The following is a 20623-nucleotide window of genomic DNA, read 5'->3' as shown; positions in this document are numbered from 1 at the left end:
TTACAGTAACTACGTTATTATTGTGGTAACGAGCACAGTAACTAGTTATTATGCCAAAATCAGGAACACATTAATCGTTACTGGGATTTAGAGAAGGTCGTTATTCGTTACTTTGTGTGGTGGCTATCGCGGAGCTTCCACAGATTCAGTAACATTAGCAAGTGTTGGAGGCCAGCAGGTGGATGAGGGAAAGGGGAGGAGGAGAGACCCGAGGCGGCCGCCGGTCCGAGTGTCAGGTGTTAAAGCATGGCAAAATTATGCAAGAATATACAACAATAAGTGCGCAAAAAAAGATAAAAGCATATTTAGTTTATTTTGAGAAGCCAGAAGAGAGTGACTATAACATGAAAGTGCTAGTTAGTATAACAATTTTTTGGTCAGGAAAGAAAAAAAGGATTGGGTAAAAGTAAGATGTAAAAGTAAGAAATTATTATTATACAGCATAAAATATACAGAATTTAAAAAAATACCAGTGATTGGTGAGAATTAATGATATTATTAAAGCTAAATTAATTATTTTCATGAGATTAATTTTGGGATCATGCACTATAATACATTCAGATGGAATTAATACCGCAAGATTTAGAGACAGATTTCCTTCTACAACTAAGTGGTAGCCAAGCTTATAAAGTGGTTAACACCAGAACTTTCTTTAACAAAGGTTGTTTGGTATTTAAAATTAGCTTATAATGACTACATGTAGAAAATGTTAAATATTTTTTTAGCGACCAAGATTCGCTGATGCACTGATGTTGCAAGTGCAATGTTTAACTCATGTTTACATCAGAAATCAAATCTGCTCACTCTTTAGAATAAGTAAACTTAACACTTTTCTTCTAAAACAGTTCAAACATACATTCAGAATGTATTAGTAACTACAAATATGTACTATTTGACATGTGATAATCATACATTCAAATCAAAATCAAAGATGAATAAAAAATTTAAAACATTATAATTATGATTCCAACATTTATCACGCCATTCAAAAACTAGTGTAGCAATCACATATTTATTTATTTTGGGTTTTTTTTTGTTTTTTAAATCAAGCCAGATTCTTCTAGGATTCAATATTATGTAAGATATAAATAAAACCCATCAAAGTTTAATTTATTGCAAATAGGGAAAAAGGTAAGAGTGGGGCTGACTTCTTGTTGGTTATCTGAATCACCACAGATTTCTGCATAGATTACGTGTTGCTAGCTGAATGCACATCACTGGATGCACTGGAGGTCATGTTGTAGCCATCTAAAAAAAACCAAACAAACAAAAAAAAAGCAAAACAATAATAGAACAGTTATTCTGTGTTGTATGAATTTAAAAAAAAAATACAACAGTAGGAACAGTACTACACCAGGAAGCTGTAGTTTCGGTGGCAGTTAAAATAATTGTATGAATAAAAATGTTTAAAAAATGACATTTTGTATCTGTTGATGCGCCACCCATCTAATTATTATTTTCCCGGTTGGACTGCCTGATCAAAGTACAAGCACACCTAAAAACACACAGTTTTCACTTCATTTTTATATGGAACCTTAATTGATTAATTTCCTTGATGGTTCTTTACCTCTTCCACGTCTCCAGTTCCTTAGAAATCGAAGTCCACTTGATGTTGAATTTCCAGCACTTGTGCTCTAAAAAAAACAAAATAAAAATAAATCATACAATATTAACAAGAAGCAAATTATCGGTGATTCATAAGAAAGGAAAAAAACAAGGAACATGAAGCCCATGACTAGGAAACCTGTTCTTACCCCTGTCCTACTTCTGGAGGATTGTGACCATGATGCTATTGCTGACCGCACCTGATAAATGAAATGTCAAATGTTAGATTACTAAAATGGAAGTCACATAAATTTGTTCTTAAAATTTAATTTATTCATGTGGCCAAGCCAAACACTACAAGCAAACCATCTTGTATTTTTGCACTTCTGTGAAGATGTTCATTGTGCTGTTTTGTGTGCTTGTGTGGAATGCGACCACATACACGTAACTGTTAGTTATTGAAGTGTGGGCCTGTCTCCTACTTTCATCCTCAAGTCTGAGTAGTCATTTGAATGGACTTACAGAGAAACCAAGAAGTCTCAAGAAATGTAAAGGCGGAAGTTTGACTTGACAAAGGACGATTTTAGTGTAATATTATTACAATTTATAGTCTTTTGTCAGTAAAGATCAGGAGACAAATACTACATTTCTTTCCAGTACACACTTGGTTGTTAAACCAAATTGATATCATTTACCTTTAATTTTTAAGTAATTCAGGAATAATCATATATTCATTCGTAAACATCATTCATATATAAATTATTATTTTTCCTTGAAATAACCTGCACTAAAATTGAGCTGTACGTACCTTTCCGTCCAGCAGTGTTCCAAATACCAAAATAAAGAAACCCTTTTTAAAAACAGAGTAACATGAGTTATCAAGGATTTAGTGATTAAAGATGCTACTATCATGGTATACAGATAGGGGAAAAATGAATTTGTACCTGTAGCGAATTGAAGAATGCAAATGCAATATGGATTCCTTCATTTCTTGGATCAGCCATAATTCCAGCTCCCAAACCCCAAGTTATGCCAAAAAATGGTGTGAGCACAGCCAAGCTTTTGGCAATAACCACTAAGACGTGCTTTTCCTCTGCTTGTGCAGCAGTTGTTCCAACCCTTCTCCTTATGATTTTGTACAAAACCACAACCAGGATAATGAGGTTTATCACCACTATTAAAAGTGCAGGAATCACAAATGCCAGCAGAGCTTTGGACTTATCCCAGTTGAGCCAGCATATGGTATTTTCTCGAATGTATCCGTTGTCAGGTGCAGTTGCAGCTATAGTTACTGTTGCAATGATGAGAGGAGCTCCGTAGCCTAGAAAAAATCCAATGGCCAGCATAGATGCTTTAGACAAACCCCCACCAAAAACATTAGTTGTACGGTAGAGCAGCAGCATAGCTGAGGCCAGCATCCAGAAGAACAGGGCTAGGTAGAAAAAATGGATAAAAAAGGTAGCTGCAGTGCATGCTGGGGGGTTTTTAACTTCTGCATCTGAAATGGCCGCTCCAATGATAAACCAAATGTTTGCAATCAGGAGGGAAACGGCGATGTTAACAATGGCAACATGACGCAAGTAAGAGGTTTCATTCTTTCTTATTTTTCTCCAAATGAGGCCTTCAATGATGAGACATATGACCAAGGATCCCATTGAAATGCCAACTCCAATGTAGGTTATAATGTCCAAATAGAGTTTCTTCGGACTGTTCGGTGACATGAGGATGGAGAATGAGGTCAGGTGGTTGCAGTTGCAGGTGACAGTTTCTGTTTCATTTATGTTTAACACTAACTCGCAGCCCTTGCCGTCCCATCCTCCCAGACCATCAAAGAGGCTGAAGTTCCAGAAGACACATTCAGGGTTTCCCAGTGTACCATTTAAAATATTATATGTGAAAGAGATATTATTGATTTGGCCACTGGACTGAACAAGTACAACCCTGCCGTTTATGGACTTAAACGAGGAATTGGCCTCATCTCTTGCAGGTAGTACGTTATCTAAGGAGTTAAATACTATCATAGTGATTGTTTTGTTATCTCCATTAGACTCTGGTATTTGTATTGTCACTGAAGAATTAAATTCAGCATTGAAAGTGTCTGTGAATGTAGTTCTGTTTAACTGAATAAAGCCTGTCATAATCTCAAAAGTTGCACTGACAAGACGAGATGTTATTATTTCAAGGGAGTCCAAAAATGATGAGCTAACACTTTTAACATCAGTGTTGTTTGAGATGCTTTTGGTGTCATTGTTATTCAGAAGGTTCCATGTTTGCTTTGTTCCATTGATGGTGAGAACCCCTGCTGTTATCAAGACATTCTATAGTAAAGAGAAAAGAATGATTTTAGATTAAAAACATTAACTGTTCAGAATGTGAAAACGTCTGCAATCTAATCAACATACCTCCATTGAATCTCTGCTAATTGAGATATCGAGGGATGAAGATTTGTTGGCGACATTGCTGAGTATTCTCACAATAGCTTTAATGTTTGGAGGAGATGTAATCACTTCTTGAGTAAAATTGACAGTGACGTTCTTGAGCTCTTCCAAAAATACTGGCAATGTAGCGGCAGTCAAGAACTGTGAGATTTGAACAGAGGAAAGAACAATGTTACATGTTAACTCCACTTAATAATTTTATATATTCTACTTATTTTACTTTCTTCTAGTTTTCCTGCTGGTTTAAGCATAAGTGATGCACTTGCTTTAAAATCACATATGAGGCTTCTGATGCATTTTTCTCATTCCCTTTTTAAGGAGAACACTGGACCACACACACAGGACCACTGTGCATCAACAGTACAGATATTCATTCATTACATACAGCCAATATACTGATATAGAATTATTATTACACATAATTATTTGCTAGTCTTGGTACCCGGGAATCAGTCTGCCAGGGCCTCTGCTCCCATTTGACGTGCGACACCCATTGCAGCTGACCCCCAATGGTACCTCCTACAGGACTGTGGGCCTACAGGAGGATGAGCCCATGTCTCTTTTGCAGGCTGTGTCTGGCACACTATGTGCAGAGGTGTCCAGTGACCATATGATTTTACTATTTCGTGGCTGACTGTGGACTTTAGGAGGACCATGAAACCACCACAACATAAATACCTCAGAGAAAACACTGACAATAAAGTGGAGTGGGTTAAAAACACAACTGCACTTTACAGGAAGGGCCAGAGTTTTCTCTATTTTCTGAGGCAGATGAGGTCTTTTAACATCTGTTGGATAATACTCTATGAATCTGTTGTGGGCAGTGCTTTCCTCTGTGATGTTGCATGCTGTACCCATTTTAGGTGGTGTTGGGGAGTAGGATGGTATCTAAGATAAGTTCAATACAGGCCAATACCTCCCACCAACTCCATCACAGTTGTCAAATTAGGGTTTGGCTCAGACCATTACTACATCTGACCTCTGTGTATTTTATACATATGTACACACACACACACACACACACACACACACACACACACACACACACACACACACACACACACACACACTTAATGAGGTGCATACATTATTATAGTTGTACATATATTTATTCTTATAATTCTCATATTCCTATTCTTGTAATTCTCTTGTTTCTTGCATTTTGCACAAGACTGTTGCTTGAAGCTTGCACACAAGAATTTCACTCGCATGTGCTGTACCAGTGTACCAGTGTATTGTGATGTGACAATAAAAGTAATTTGATTTGACTTGCATTGTGTTGCCTTAATTGAATCAATGATTCATTATCTGTTGTTGGAAACAACCAGAGCGCTAGGTTACCTGGGACTGGTCAAGCAGCTCCTGAACTGGCAACAGGATGCAGTTGTATTCAACATCGTCAAATTTCCTATTTTCCTTGCACACTGCAGTTATTTCTCCCACCTTGTTTGGTCCCACAAATTTTGGATCACAGGGCACTGCAGCTTTGTAACCTATATCTCCTTGGCCAAATGTGTCATTTGTACAGTAAGCACCTATGCAGAGAGAGAACAAATACATCATCAGTTTTAATATGTATTTTTAATTTTGTATGTATGAATGCATGTTCATGATCATACTTGTGAATATCTGAATGTATTAAGTAATACTCACTCTGTGAGGATAACTGTAGTGTTATTGTATTTGCATATGAAGGTTGGTTTTTTAACTGACAGATGACTGTCTTTTCCCCTTGTTGACAACCTTGAGGTGTAGGATAATTATAGGTAATGGAAGTACCAGTGCCTAAACAACAACAATAAAGGTAAGTTAAAAATATCCTAGAGAGTAGAACAATAGCAAGACCGAAAAGTTACAAAATAATATTAATTGCATTAAATATGCTTTTGTGAAAAATGCTGTGATATAAAATGTTTCTCAGTAACAGATTTGCCTTTTGTTGATTTTTGTGTTTTTGTGTCAGGCTTACCTGCTGCAGAAATGTCCCGAAACTGAACCTCATACCCATCATTCACACTGCACTCCAGAGCCACACTTCCTCCAGAACATTGCACATACTGTCTGATTGGTGAGACTGTGATTGTGGGTTTTGTTTTCAGACTGAATGATGTTGCAGATTTCTGACGAAAAAATGCTTTGTCGTCTGTGCGCATGAGCCGACATTCATAAACTCCTGTAATTAAAAGTGAAAATTTCAAATTAAACCAACAAAAGAGGTATAAAATATTTATAATAACAACAACAATAACATTTTTGGAATACTCCTGGTTTTCCGCCCTCATACACTGAAACTTTACTTTTTAGCAATCCAACCCTAATTTTTCTGGGAATAACCAACTGCGATTGTTTAAAAATATAGCTTAAATGCTTAAAAGCAGAACATATTACATTCTGTATTAAAATGAAAGGACTCTTTACAATGTATTGTGAGGGAAAAGAAACTGGACTGCACAGAACTAAAAAGTAGAATATCAGCTCATTAATAATAAAATAGTACAGTAAAAAAAACAACAACCTAATACTCTGTTTGGCCACAAATTGTTATAAACTGCACACCCGTTATAATGTGCTTGCAAACCCAAGAGGGGAAACTGTTTGTCTGCCCCCAACCAATGGCGGTACTCTTTTGCATCACTAAACTATTATTTGAGAAGTGAGCCATAGAAACTGGGAAAAACTGTATATCAGAATATTAGTGTACCTATAAATGTCACGTCCCTTTGTTTAGATGCTATTGTGGTCCTTAAATCACTGGTTAAAATGCATATACTGCTCACATGAAGTGTAACAGCTCAGCAAAGGAAAACATTTTTTTGGCTTTTGTACCATATTTCTTTTGTATGATCTGTGTTGTGGATTTTTTGGATGACATGTATACCTATACACTATATATCTATCTGCACTGAACATATATACTGTATACAGAGTCTTCCGCACCCTACATTTTGCTCTCATCAGAGTTTATTGCGGTGGTTCAGTAACATGGCAGAATTCTTCTGCACTGTATTTAAATGGTATATATATATATTAGCTTTTCTGTGAGAGACTTAGGCACAACCATTGGATACCTCTTCAATACATAAAATAATTGTGTTGATATATTTACTACACTAAGACAGACTGCACTATAATTATTTTTGGGTGAAACTTTCTCTGCAATTTGTTCTTTTCAAAAGCGGGTCAGACTGATTGATGCACTGATAATGCTTGCGTTGCACTGTAAGATGAATTTTACCCAGCCAATCAGAATTTTGCTGTTGCTCTGGCCTGAGTACTAAGAGAAAACTGTGATGCAGAACTTTAATTTAAATTTTAATTAAACAAATTCTATTAAAATGTATTCCTATTGAATGCAGCAACCCATTTCTTACCATCGTCAGCGCTAATAAACCCGGACACAGTTAAGGTTGATTTTCCATCCTTAAATGAAATTCTGTGTCCTCCATCTTCAGATATGAGCACCGTATTACGTCTCCACTCTGCTGCTGAGACAGTGCCAAAATCCCCTGGTGGAGGGCCACATGTTACAGTCACTGTTTCCTCATAAAATCCATCATTTGGCGAAAATGTCAGGGGACCCGAGGCTTTAAGGACAAAAATGTCGCACAATTATTAAACAACTATCTGTACCAACAGATATTCACAACATTTGAAAGCATAAATGTAAAAAACTACCTTACCCTCAAATATTACAGGATATAATTTTGCCAGGTTGTTAGATATTTTTAAATTTAGTGCCTGAAAGTCTGGTGTAATAGAAGAGGGACCACTGACTTGATATTGGGCAATGGTACTTCCACTCCTGCAACAGAGAACAGAATTCCTTTAAAAGAATGTAACCACAAAAGAGTTGCCAACTCTTAAGTTCTCACATGCTATGTGTTCACTCACACAGGCCAAACAAGTTTAATCTCAAATAACAAAAACATTAAATGCCTTTAGTTATGGGAAAAAAATAAAATAAAAATAAATTACAGTAAATTGCAAATAATTAACAATTATTTTTTTCTCTACTGGGTAAAGGCTAAATGTCAGACTATTTCCAGATTATATGTTTTTAGAATGAGCAGTAGAGACAGTTTTACTGCATGTTGAGTTTTCCCTCAGTCACATTAATTTACAACTTAACAGATGGAAATGTTTACAGTAATGTCTTAATTGTGATGAAAGTAATAAACAGAATGATTGACAAACTGCAGCTTTTGCAAAGTCCAGAACCCACCAGGAATGAATTTGACATCTTGCCGGCAATGCAAACCAACCATTTGTTTGTGAGGCCAGATATCTTGCAACAATGGGTCCATATTCATGAGCCACAATGGCCAACAATGGGCCACAGAACACCCTGAGGACTGCAGTTAAAGGCCTTCTCTAGGTCCTGAAATGCTGAACATATAAATTCCTCACTCGACCTGCGAGCAGTCTTTATCCTTCAAGCTCAGATCCTGGCAGCTTGAGGGCCATGCACAGGATCTTTGCTGTTGCTAGGACTGCGCACTTCTGGATATAGATGTCAGATGTTTTTCCTGGGATCTGCTGGACCCTTTTCCCCATTTTAGGAATCACTGCCCCGGGTGCTGTGATTACCACTGGGACCCATGTTGCGTTTAGATTCCACAACATTCTTATTTAAAGTAAGGCTCCATTTTAAAACAAAAGAAAATAATAAAATTTGAAAATTTTGTCCTTCAAATTAAGTGGCTAACCTCAGAAAAATTAAATGAATTGGGAAAGAATTTAAATTTCCCCTTTTGTGTTTCACATCCTGACTAAACAGTCTCAACCAGTTTTGCAGATAATAAATCTCATCTTAAGTCTTAATAACTATAGAGTAGCAGGGGCTCACTTTCTCCCCCCTCTTTTAATCAACTTCCCTACTAACTAAGCTCTCGCTTTTGCTGCCAGGATTTTAAACCTGGGCACATTCTCATTTGCCTATTTCAAGCCTGGACCGATATTTAGTTTTGATTAAGTTCACTGTGCAGAAAACTCACATTTGTGTGTGGTGCCACACATGGTTAAGATGGATAGGGTGACTTTACTCATAATGGAGGAAGTTATCTCAGGGTGCATTTGGAATAAAAAATGGCAGTTTCTAAGGCCCCAGGTATGTAAAGGTTGTTCTACTTCTTTACTCTTTTGTGTACTTCTTTCTTCAATTCAATTCATTCAGTGCCTTCAACACATCAGTTGTTCTTGGAGGTTGGTAACTAATCTCATAGGGTGGGGATGATGATATTCCCCCCATAACACTTTTGCATAACGTTTTTGCAAAGTCCGTTTTTGTGAACGGACTTTGCAAAAACAAGTGGAATGTTTCAATAACCATACCATAAAAGGAGTGAAGAAAAAACCTTGTTAGGAATTGTGTAGTAATAAAAAAAGACACTGTGAGTTACCGGAATTTAATTAATTTTGCTTGTATTCCTTGATTCAGTCCTTCTTCTCTGATCTGTTTGAGACAGTGGCAAAAACAGGGAATAAATATTAGTAGAAGGAGAAAAAGAGAAAACTAAATAACAAAGAAAAAAAGGCAAAGACTTACGGTGTTGCTAACAGTTTTGTGAAAGTCATTGGTTTCTTGATTGTATTCTTCCTTGAATTCAACATCCATAGTTATTTCAAATGTCTGTGTCATTGGTGTAGTTGTTGTGGTTGTTGTTGTTGTGGTTGTTGTTGTTGTTGTTGTTGTGTTTGGCATTGTTGTTGTTGTTGGTGTTGGCATTGTTGTAGTTGTCACTGATGGTAATGTAGTTGTATTTGGTGTTATACATGGATTGAAAGCTGTGGAGAATAAATTAAGATCCAAGAAAAAAGAAGGAAATTAACACCAGAGAATTCCAACAGAAATAAATGTATTAAAGATATATTTGAATACATCATATTCAGGTCACATAAAAATTATTTACTGAATTCTTACTTGAGATTGGTTCACAAATTTCTCCACCAGGAGGAAGCTTGTTGATGCACCCACAGGTTTCTGAGGTGACATTACTGCATGCACCATATACGTCACACTTGTCACATGACCAAGCAAACTGGTCCTCACACTGACACTGCTGCCCTCCAGTGGAGTTTGGATAGCACCCTGATAAAGACATTTAAGACAATCACCAAACACCCTTTTCAAGACAGTTAAAAGAATGACAAAACAAAGCTCATTCATATAGCACTATATAAAAATAGCGCAAAAATCACATAAATAAGATCAAGTCCTTACATGTGGTGAAGTTCAAGTCTTTTACTGTTAAAGACTCAATTTGAGGAGAGATGACATTTTTCATAATTTCTCTGAGTACAACAGTGATATTTGGGGGCACAATGGCTGCAGAGATGTGCAATTCAACTGCTATATAGAAGACCACTGGTGCTGTGAAGGAGAAAATGAGTGAATGCATCACATGAACCTGTCACAATGATGGTACACAATAAAATGTTGACAACAAGCTCCCATTTAAAAAAAAAAACAATTTCCACATGGTCAAAATCCTGTTGGCAGCAATCTACAATTAAATTTACCCCAGCTCTCAGTTACACGAGTCACTTGGCAAACAGATTCATTTTTAGATAATTTAAATAGCTGTATTGTTACAACAAAAGAGATTCGATTTATTTAGATTTTACAGTGCAAGTGATAATCTGGAGCATTGTACATTTCAAATATCATACCATTTGTTGATGTAGGTGTTGTTGTTGATGGTGTTGTGACTGTAAAAAAAGAAGAAAAAAAAGCAGCACTTCAGGTTTCACCATACTTTTAAAATTGTATATTTTTTCTTTTCCCACTCAGCCTGAGAATCTAACGTACATGCTGCAACACTACATATTATATCTTAAACCCAAGTGTTTGCTTTATGGACATGAAACAGAACACTTAAAATCTTTTCAATCAACATATGAGCAGACATGTTGACACACATATTTATTGACAGTTGAAGTGATTTGGTCTGATATTAACACTGTGTGAGCTTTGACACAAAAGCATTTTAAATTTATACAGTCCTGATCAAAATTTTAAGACCACTTTAAAAATGGCAAAAAATCATATTTTACATGGTTGGGTCCTAACAATGTTCTTCAACGTGCAACAAGAAGAAATGGAAATGAGACAATTCACTTTTTGAGCATGCAATTTATTGAAAACAATGCTTACACTGAAACAGGCTGTTTAACAGCTGATCAAAAGAACAAAAATCAGAGTTTCAAACATGATCTCAGTAATGAGTAGCTCCACTGTTATTGTCGATCACTTCAAAACTTTATTGCAGAATCCTTGATGCAAGCATTTCCAGGAGGTGAGTGGAAACATTTCTCCAAGTGGTGAAGACAGCAGCACCGAGGACATCTACTGTCTGGAATTGTTGTCCATCTTTTAAACTTCCCTTGCCATCCATGCCCAAAGGTTCTCAATTGGATCTAGATCAGGGGATCACGTAGGATGGTCCAAAAAAGACTGATGTTATTCTCCGGAAAGAAGTCCCTTGCCCTTATGTACTGTAGCGTTGTCCTGTTGAAAATCCCAGTTGTTACCACACAGACGAGGGCCTCAGTCATCAGGGATGCTCTCTGCAACATCTGGACATAGCCAGGGGCTGTTTGACACCCCTGCACCTCCTGAGGCTCCATTGTTCCACTGAAGAAAAAGAGCACCCCAGACTATTATGGTGCCACCACTGTGGTGCATAGAAAACATCTGAAGTGGCATCTGCTTGGATTTTTTCTCTTCAGAGAATAAAACTTTCTTCCACCTTTCAATGTCCAGTGTTTGGTGCTCTCTTGCAAAGTCCAAACAGTCAGTTCTGTGGCGTTCCAGGACACAAGGCCTTTGAAGATGTTTTTTTTATATTTGAAGCCCTTCAGTCTCAGATGCCATCTGATGGTTATGGGTTTGCAGTTGGCACCAGTAACGGCCTTAATTTGGGTCGCGGATCGTCCAGTGTCTTGAGGGACAGCCAATTGGATCCTGTGGCTCACTGCAGGAGAAATTGTTTGTTTCTTCCACTCGACTTTTTTGTTCCATAACCCTCAGAATCATTTAAGAAATTCCAAATGACTGTCCCACCTCAGCAACGATGGTGCACTGCCAGAGACCCTGCTTATAGTGTTTAGAAACCCGAGCATGTTGAAAAAGGGAAACATTTTTTGCCTTTTCCATCAGAACTTAATGACAGTGTGACTACCTGACAGAAAATGACAGTGAATCCACATTTTTGCAAAGGCATTTAAAAGGCAAGTGGTCCTAAACTTTTCTTAAGTTGTAAAACAGCCTGTTTCAGTTTAAGCGTTGTTTTCAATAAATTCACGTTCAAAAAAATGTTTTGTGTCACTCCCGTTTCTTCTTGTTGCGTGTTGAAGATCTACCTGAAATCTTGTTATGATCCAAACATGCAAAATATGATTTTCTGAGATTTTTCAAGTGGTCCTAAACTTTTGATTGGGACTGTACATGAATATATATAAAAAAAATAAATAACAAAATCAAATAAAATGCAAGTGATGATCAGGCGCTCACAAAAATATTTATACTTTACATTTCATACGTCATACCATATGTTGTAGTAGGCATTGTTATTACTGGTGTTGTGACTGTGAAAACAGAAAAAAGCAGCAGTTCAGATTTCAGCACACTTTTCTTATATTTCAAATTTCTCTTTTCTAAATGCAGCCATATAAATGTGTTGGTACAACAAAAGTGATTCACGTTTTAGATTTTACAGTGCAAGTGATAATCTGGAGCTCACATACAAACATTCATTCTTCACTTTACATTTCAAACACCATACCGTTTGTTGCTGTAGTTTCTGGTGTTGATGGTGTTATGGCTATAAAACAGGAAAAAAAGCAGCAGTTTAGATTTCAGCATACTTTATTTGTGCTGTAGATTAATATTTTTAAATGCAGCCACAGAATCTAATTTAAATTACCCTTGCAATGTACATATTATGTCTTTAATATCAAGTGTTTGCTTTAAGGACAGGAGTGCTGTGCTTACATATCATCACCTTATAAGCCTTGGTGAAATTGTTGAAAGACTTTAGGTTAGTAAATACAGTGACTACAACTTTTTAATGATATTTACTGCAAAACAATACTTTAAAGAAGGAACAAGGAAAGCAAGAATTGTTCACATACCTGGAGTTGGTGTTGGACATGGAGAAATATCTGTGGAAGAAATTCAGGGTTTGAAAATGTTTATTTTTTTAGTATATGACAAAAATGATTAACAGCAAAGAAGACAAAAAAAAAACACAATCAAGAAAAGAGACAAAAAAAAACCAAATACAAGAACACCGTTATTTTTAAAAACAGAAAGTTTACACCGAAGTTTAATAGATGATTCTAAGTAACAGTAGCTATATATTGATGAGCACATCCTGGCCTGATACATTCAATAAGGTCTTTGGTGACAGCACTTTTCTGTAGCAACACCGAGAAGATTTCAGTGCTTACTTGTGATTAGTTTACAAAACTCTCCATTAGAAGGACGGAAATATCATCGAATTTTATGTATCTTGCTATTGCAAATGTACCGTTTCTCTATTTTCTATGGAGAGTAAACAGGAACCTTAATATGCAATAAACAATATAGAGAAAAACATAAGATAGAGAGGACTGGAGAGAAGTTGAAGCTGAAGTTTTGTTTTTTTTGCCATACTGTAAAAAGAGTTTAAAAAACAAAACAGGATAATAATTATTTTTGGTTGGTTTGCATTATTGGGGGTGTCTGTGCTGCAGAGCAAGGAGTTAGAAACTGGCTGTGACAGAGGCTTACTTGCGATTGGTTCACAGAACTCTCCACCAGGAGGAAGCCCTTTGATGCATTCACAGGTGTGAGAGGTGACATTACTGCATGCACCGTATCGGCCACACTTCTCACATGACCAGGCAAACTGGTCCTCACATTGACACTGCTGTCCTCCAGTGGAGTTTGGATAGCACCCTGATAAAGACATTTAAGACAATCACCAAACACAGCTCATAAATCATGCACCAGAGTATGAACACATTTAAATGTGACTGAGCACAAAATTCTTACATGTGGTGAAGTTCAAGTCTTCTATTTTTAAAGACCCAGTGATGTTTTGGGGAAAGGACACATTTCTCACATAGCCTCTGAATAGATCAATGAAATTTGGGGGCAGACTGGATATTGGGAAGAGCAAGTTCAAGTCTATAATAAACTCCACTGGCTCTGTAGAGGAGACAAGGAGAAAATCGTCACAAAACTCTTTCACAATTATGAGAAACAACATTTACATAAATTGTTTATGAACAAACATCCCATTGATCTAACATGTTTCTACTTCTTTTGAGATGTACAGGATCAGAAGAAGTACAGAAGTGAAGGGCCACACTTTTTAATTCACATTTTTTTCAGCTCCATTGTGACAGGTGTAAAAAAAACAAAACAAAAGAGCACCTAGCCATGCAGTCCACCTTTTTCAAACATTTATGAAAGGATGGATCTTTCTAAAGAGCTCACTAACTCACTAACTACAGAGGTCCAAACCTCCTCTGGCATGAGCTTAAAGACATGAGTTTCCTTGGCTGGGCAGCTGCAGCTGCTCCAATCGAACATAAATTATTTAATTTTAAAAACAACATTGATTTTGATGCAACTGTTTATTATAATGATGAATAATATTCTAAATGTTATTCAAGAAGAAATGCAATAGTATTTGCATATTGCATTTAAATAGTAGAAGCATTTATATAAATCTTGTTGAAAATGTAAATTATTTAAAAACATTAAATCATCGGTTTCAATTGACCTAGTAAACCTAGTCAGATTACCAAAGAAAGTATAACCCTTATTAACAAAATGGTTTTTCCAAATGCTCATTTTTCAATAACAAGTGGATTAATTTTAAGTGATGGAAGTTATCATATTCTTGTTTTTTGGATTATACATGATTCAGATGTCAAGTGTTCATTTAATGTGAGTGAACCACCTTAAAAACGAGTCACAAGAAAGAATTATGGCATTGAAGACTGATCAAATAAATGAAATTTAGGATGATGTATCCATATTGATGACCCATGTCAAGCATATAATGTATAATTAGGAAATGCTGGTTGAAAGAAAAAAAATTTTTAAACTATTTTTTAAAATAGTGAGAATGTCAGAGTATTGAATATTAAAAAGTCTTGAAGATATCAAAAAATCTTTTGTAAGAATAAGTACAAAGTGGACAGCTCAGATTTACTTGCTTAATAATAATAATAATAATAATAATAATAATAATAATAATAATATAGTCCTGCTGCAGTTGATTTAAGAACTTGGTCCAGCAGCTCTACACCAAGTAGAGCTTGGTGAGTAATTTCCAAAATGCTCACTATTTTGCTAAAAGAGAGACTCTACTGACACACTAAAATAATAAGCTTATTTCTGCTAATATCCACAATCTAATTTGTTCAGTCACTACACAGAGTTCATGACAACAACTCATGGTTAAAACCTGGATCGAATGGAACAAATGCTTTGACCACATCAGGTAGCAATTCCTAAAAAAACGTCAACTCTACAAGAACATCGGAGTTGATCCAGATCCACTTAAAATGATGAGCATAGCTGAAAACAAAAGACAGAGAAGATATGAAGGGGACAGAACACAGAGTAGTTTTAGTGTCCGGCCATAGATACTCAGGGATAGCAGAATGGTAAACTGAATATGTAATGGCAACAGCCAAAACAGCTTTGAATTTTTTGTTCCATAACCCTCAGGATCATTTAAGAAATTTCAAATGACTGTCTTACTACGGCCCATCTCAGCAGCGATGGTGCGCCGTGAGAGATCCTGCTTATGCAGTTAAACAACCCGACTACGTTAAACAAAAGAAACCTTTTTTGTCTTTGGCCATCGGAATTACAGTGTGACTACCTGACAGAAAATGACAATGAATCCAGCAGTAAAACAGCCCGTTTCAGTTTTTTTCAATAAATTGCATGCTCAAAAAATGATTTATCTTATTCTTATAAAGCAGTTCGAGTCTCCAGAGGGAAAATCCTGGGGTTCGAGTCCCCAGGCCTGTGTTTTTGTTTCTGTCCAGCGACCGCTCACTGTTTGTGTCCAGGCTTTATTAAATGAAAACATCCATAACACTCCCATTCTGTCTTGTTGCATTTTGAAGCTCCACTTGGAACCTTGTTAATATCCATCCATGCAAAATATGATTTTTTGACTTTTTGCAGGTGGTCTTAAACTTTTGATTGGGACTGCATATGAATATATAAAGTATTAACAGAGATTAAAGTTATTAACAAAATCACATAAATAGGGTGTAGTTGCAGATCATTTAAATACGGATGTCGTTACAACAACAGTCATGCCGTTTTTCAGAATTTAAAGTGCAAGTGATGATCAGGCGCTCACAAAAACATTTATGCTTTACATTTCATACTTCATACCATATGTTGTAGTAGGCATTGTTATTACTGGTGTTGTGACTGTGAAAACAGAAAAAAGCAGCAGTTCAGATTTCAGCACACTTTTCTTATATTTCAACCTTCTCTTTTCTAAATGCAGCCATATAAATGTGTTGGTACAACAAAAGTGATTCACGTTTTAGATTTTACAGTGCAAGTGATAATCTGGAGCTCACATACAAACATTCATTCTTCACTTTACATTTCAAACACCATACCGTTTGTTGCTGTAGTTTCTGGTGTTGATGGTGTTATGGCTATAAAACAGGAAAAAAAGCAGCAGTTTAGATTTCAGCATACTTTTTTGTGTTGTAGATTAATATTTTTAAATGCAGCCACAGAATCTAATTTAAATTATCCTTGCAACGTACATATTATGTCTTTAATATCAAGTGTTTGCTTTAAGGACAGGAAGCAGAACACAACAAGTGCTGTGGTTATATATTATCACCATATAAGCTTTGGTGATAAAAGGTAGTTCTATTTATATTTGACTATATAAATTATTACCAATTAGTGTTAATTAATTTATAATAATGTATAATTATAAGTAATTATTTATAATAAATAATTTGTGTTAATTAATTATTAACACAAATGACATTGTTGAAAGACTTTAGGTTAGTAAATACAGTGACTACAAATTTTGTAATGATATTTACTGCAAAACAATACTTTAAAGAAGGAACAAGGAAAGCAAGAATTGTTCACATACCTGGAGTTGTTGTTGGACATGGAGAAATATCTGTGGAGGAAATTCAGGGTTTGAAAAAGTTTATTTTTTAGTATATGACAAAAATGATTAACAGCAAAGAAGACCACAAATCAAAAATGAAAAACTGAGAAAAAAGGAAAAAGGAAAAAAGATCAAGAACGTGCCGTTATTTTTAACAACAGAAAGTTTACACTGAAGCCTATGTTTGATAGATGATCCTTGGTAACCATAGCTATATGTTGATGAACACCTGCTGGTCAGATACATTTATTAAGGTCGTTGGTGACAGCACTTTTCTGTAGCAACAGCGAGAAGATTTCAGTGCTTACTTGTGATTGGTTTACGAAACTCTCCATTAGAAGGACGGAAATATCATCGAATTTTATGTGAAGAATAGCATAAAAATGTAATGAAGGGATTTTAGAGTTTAGTCTGGGCGAGTAGGGATAGATATAGAAAGAATGATATGGTGTGGCTTGACATTGGATGATTTTAAGTAAACAATGTGACTGGATGTGTACATCTGTATTGGTGTATTTGTAGGTGGTATTCCTTTGAGACCTACTTTTAGGCCACTAAAACTGACCCAGTTAATTAAACTAATGCACCAATCTCAGGGGGAGTGTGGCTGACAGGACTCAACCTGCAAGGCTACTCAGTTTAAAATGTTTGAATGGGTCATTCTGAAAAGCTCATGAATTCTAGAAAGGGTGGTATTGTGATCGTAATAAACAAGTCTACTTAAGAAATTGTATCTCTTCTCTATGTTTCATGATATCTGGGAGTGGTAATATCACAAAGTGGATGCATTCAGCTACAAGTAGTTCATTTGTGATCAGGTCACAGAACTCTCCAGTGAGAGGAAGCCCTTTTATGTACCTGCAGGTTTGTGAGGAGACATTATTGCAGAGTGCAAGATTTTTAAAAGGAGAATGGGAGGCAGGATCTTCAGTTTTCAGACTCCTCCTCAGTGGAAGCATAGAACCAGCTCCAAGATTGGATTTGAGAGGCACTCTCTCTCTAACTTTAAAATATTCCTTTTTGACAGTTAGGAATAGTTGTTTTGAAATGTCCTTAGAATATTTTAAATTGGATGGGAATAATCAGGAACACTATTAATTACTTTTTGGTTAAGAAGTTTATTAAATTAAATTTGTACGAGATAAAATCATTAAAGTGTTGGTTAATTCTTTCTTGTTGCCAGTCTGGAATTGTTTGTGGTGGAAGGTTTGGAGATACTCCTTAAAAACAAGAAAGTAAAGCCATCCCACAGGCCCGTGTACACCCTCAGAAACAACCCTTTTGTCCGTCCCATCATGGCTATGTGGCCATGGTGAGAATTAAGTCAACACAAGGCGTTTAGCAGTATTGCTGAAGAGAAATGGGAGTCAATGGAGTTATTTTGTTTAGGTGTCATGAAATTTTAAGTAAGCTCAACAAATATAAGCAAACACAAATTTTGTCTATTTTTTGTCTATTTTAAATTTTGTCAGTTTGGATCATAGGGTATCTTGCTATTGCAAATGTACCGTTTCTCTATTTTCTATGGAGAGTAAACAGGAACCTTAATATGCAATAAACAATATAGAGAAAAACATAAGATAGAGAGGACTGCAGAGAAGAAGTTGAAGCTGAAGTTTTGTTTTTTTGCCATACTGTAAAAGGAGTTTAAAAAACAAAACAGGATAATAATTATTTTTGGTTGGTTTACATTATTGGGGGTGTCTGTGCTGCAGAGCAAGGAGTTAGAAACTGGCTGTGACAGAGGCTTACTTGCGATTGGTTCACAGAACTCTCCACCAGGAGGAAGCCCTTTGATGCATTCACAGGTTTGGGAGGTGACATTACTGCATGCACCGTATCGGCCACACTTGTCACATGACCAGGCAAACTGGTCCTCACATTGACACTGCAGTCCTCCAGTGGAGTTTGGATAGCACCCTGATAAAGACATTTAAGACAATCACCAAACACAGCTCATAAATCATGCACCAGAGTATGAACACATTTAAATGTGACTGAGCACAAAATTCTTACATGTGGTGAAGTTCAAGTCTTCTATTATTAAAGACCCAGTGATATTTTGGGGAAAGGACACATTTCTCACATAGCCTCTGAATAGATCAATGAAATTTGGGGGCAGACTGGATATTGGGAAGAGCAAGTTCAAGTCTATATTAAACTCCACTGGCTCTGTAGAGGACACAAGAAGAAAATCATCACAAAACTCTTTCACAATTATGAGAAACAACATTTACATAAATTGTTTATGAACAAACATCCCATCTAAGATGTTTCTACTTCTTTTGAGACGTACAGGACCAGAAGAAGTACAGAAGTGAAGGGCCACACCTCTTAATTTTTTAATTCAGATTTTTTCAGCTCCATTGTGACAGATGTATAAAAGAGCACCTAGCCATGCAGTCCACCTTTTTCCAAACATTTATGAAAGAATGGATCATTCTAAAGAGCTCACTAAGGGTACGTCCACACTAGCCCGGACAGGTTTGAAAACTGCGTTTTCATCTGAAAATGCTCTAATCTACGTGCTACAGCTTTAAGCAGCTGCGCGCGTTCCCGCAGACGGCAATCACTTTCTGGCAGACAATTGCTTTTTGGCACAACGCCTGAAGCAAAGGGGGCAAAACAATCACATGAGTGCTGCTGTTTGACTGAGGAAGAATAAAGTAGTCATGGTACTTTAAGATGACAAAGCAAAATGGTGATATATACCAGTTTTTAAATTGTGTTGAGAGGCCACGTAAAACCAGAGTCATGATAAACAATATATACGCAGAGTTTTTTTCTCAATAGTTTCGTCATGTTTACTGTCCAAGGACAGCGCTAGCAAGCACTCTCTGCTTATGAGCAAAAAATTAAAAAACTAAACAAAAAACAGACCTTTCATGTTGGTGAAAAAATGCACCATGTCGACCAATCAAAAAATGATATGGAAAATATGACATTTGGTTGTTTAGGAAGAGGGGGAGGTTTAGGGAGTGACAGCGAGAGAGAAAGAGAGAGAGTTTTGAGATGTGAGAGATGTGTGACGTTTAGCGTGTTTGGAGTGTGTAGTTAATGTGTTGTCTTGTGTATTTAGTGTGTAGTGTTGTGGATAGTTTTGTGTTGTGTGTCAGAACAATGAGGCGACTGCTGTCTCCAGGTAGAAACAGGAGTGATACACCTGCTGCTGTCAGACCTCCAGGTATCAGGCTGTGATGTTCTCCTTTATAGTGGACAGAAATTATTTTTTGGGAGTCGCACAAATATTTTGTGTGGCATCTTATTGAATGCAGAACAGCTGCTTGTTATGTAAATAGCTTTAAATGTTTTTTTTTTTTTTTTTTAAAGGGTGAAAGTTGAATGGCTGCAAATAATTTTGTTGTTTGCAAAACTTGTGCATATGATTTTAAAATTGACAATTTATATTTGCATTTAAAGTTATGAAATATGATTCATTAAAAATGTTTGTGGTTGTTACAGTAAAAAATATAA

At 36.3% G+C, this 20623-nt stretch overlaps 1 protein-coding gene across 3 annotated transcripts in view; it reads right to left on the bottom strand.

Annotated features, from left to right (window-relative positions):
• Positions 1-102: 102 nt before the first annotated feature.
• Positions 103-20623, bottom strand: part of LOC308393237 (uncharacterized protein) — a 71254-nt gene continuing 50733 nt past the window's right edge. Inside the window, exons 31-56 of one of the 3 annotated variants that reach the window (XM_080876858.1) lie at positions 19166-19321; positions 18902-19069; positions 17129-17158; positions 16632-16649; positions 16396-16434; positions 14020-14175; positions 13756-13923; positions 13116-13145; positions 12767-12805; positions 12531-12569; positions 10653-10691; positions 10204-10353; positions 9904-10071; positions 9529-9767; positions 9383-9435; positions 7664-7785; positions 7355-7567; positions 5953-6156; positions 5637-5768; positions 5325-5518; positions 3948-4124; positions 2490-3863; positions 2354-2395; positions 1755-1805; positions 1568-1634; positions 103-1248 (exon numbers count right to left, since the gene is read on the bottom strand). In XM_080876858.1, the coding sequence (XP_080732984.1) occupies positions 1190-1248; positions 1568-1634; positions 1755-1805; positions 2354-2395; positions 2490-3863; positions 3948-4124; positions 5325-5518; positions 5637-5768; positions 5953-6156; positions 7355-7567; positions 7664-7785; positions 9383-9435; positions 9529-9767; positions 9904-10071; positions 10204-10353; positions 10653-10691; positions 12531-12569; positions 12767-12805; positions 13116-13145; positions 13756-13923; positions 14020-14175; positions 16396-16434; positions 16632-16649; positions 17129-17158; positions 18902-19069; positions 19166-19321 (4127 nt within the window). In that variant the 3' untranslated portion in view covers positions 103-1189. Of the gene's footprint in view, positions 1249-1567; positions 1635-1754; positions 1806-2353; positions 2396-2489; positions 3864-3947; positions 4125-5324; positions 5519-5636; positions 5769-5952; positions 6157-7354; positions 7568-7663; positions 7786-9382; positions 9436-9528; positions 9768-9903; positions 10072-10203; positions 10354-10652; positions 10692-12530; positions 12570-12766; positions 12806-13115; positions 13146-13755; positions 13924-14019; positions 14176-16395; positions 16435-16631; positions 16671-17128; positions 17159-18901; positions 19070-19165; positions 19322-20623 lie in introns of all 3 variants that reach the window. The other 2 variants (XM_080876859.1, XM_080876860.1) reach the window with 2 other exon arrangements.

The sequence above is a fragment of the Rhamphochromis sp. 'chilingali' genome, assembly GCF_963969265.1.
Source record: "Rhamphochromis sp. 'chilingali' genome assembly, chromosome: 1".
In the NCBI taxonomy this organism is placed as follows: domain Eukaryota; kingdom Metazoa; phylum Chordata; class Actinopteri; order Cichliformes; family Cichlidae; genus Rhamphochromis; species Rhamphochromis sp. 'chilingali'.
This window is presented reverse-complemented; position numbering and strand designations above follow the sequence as displayed.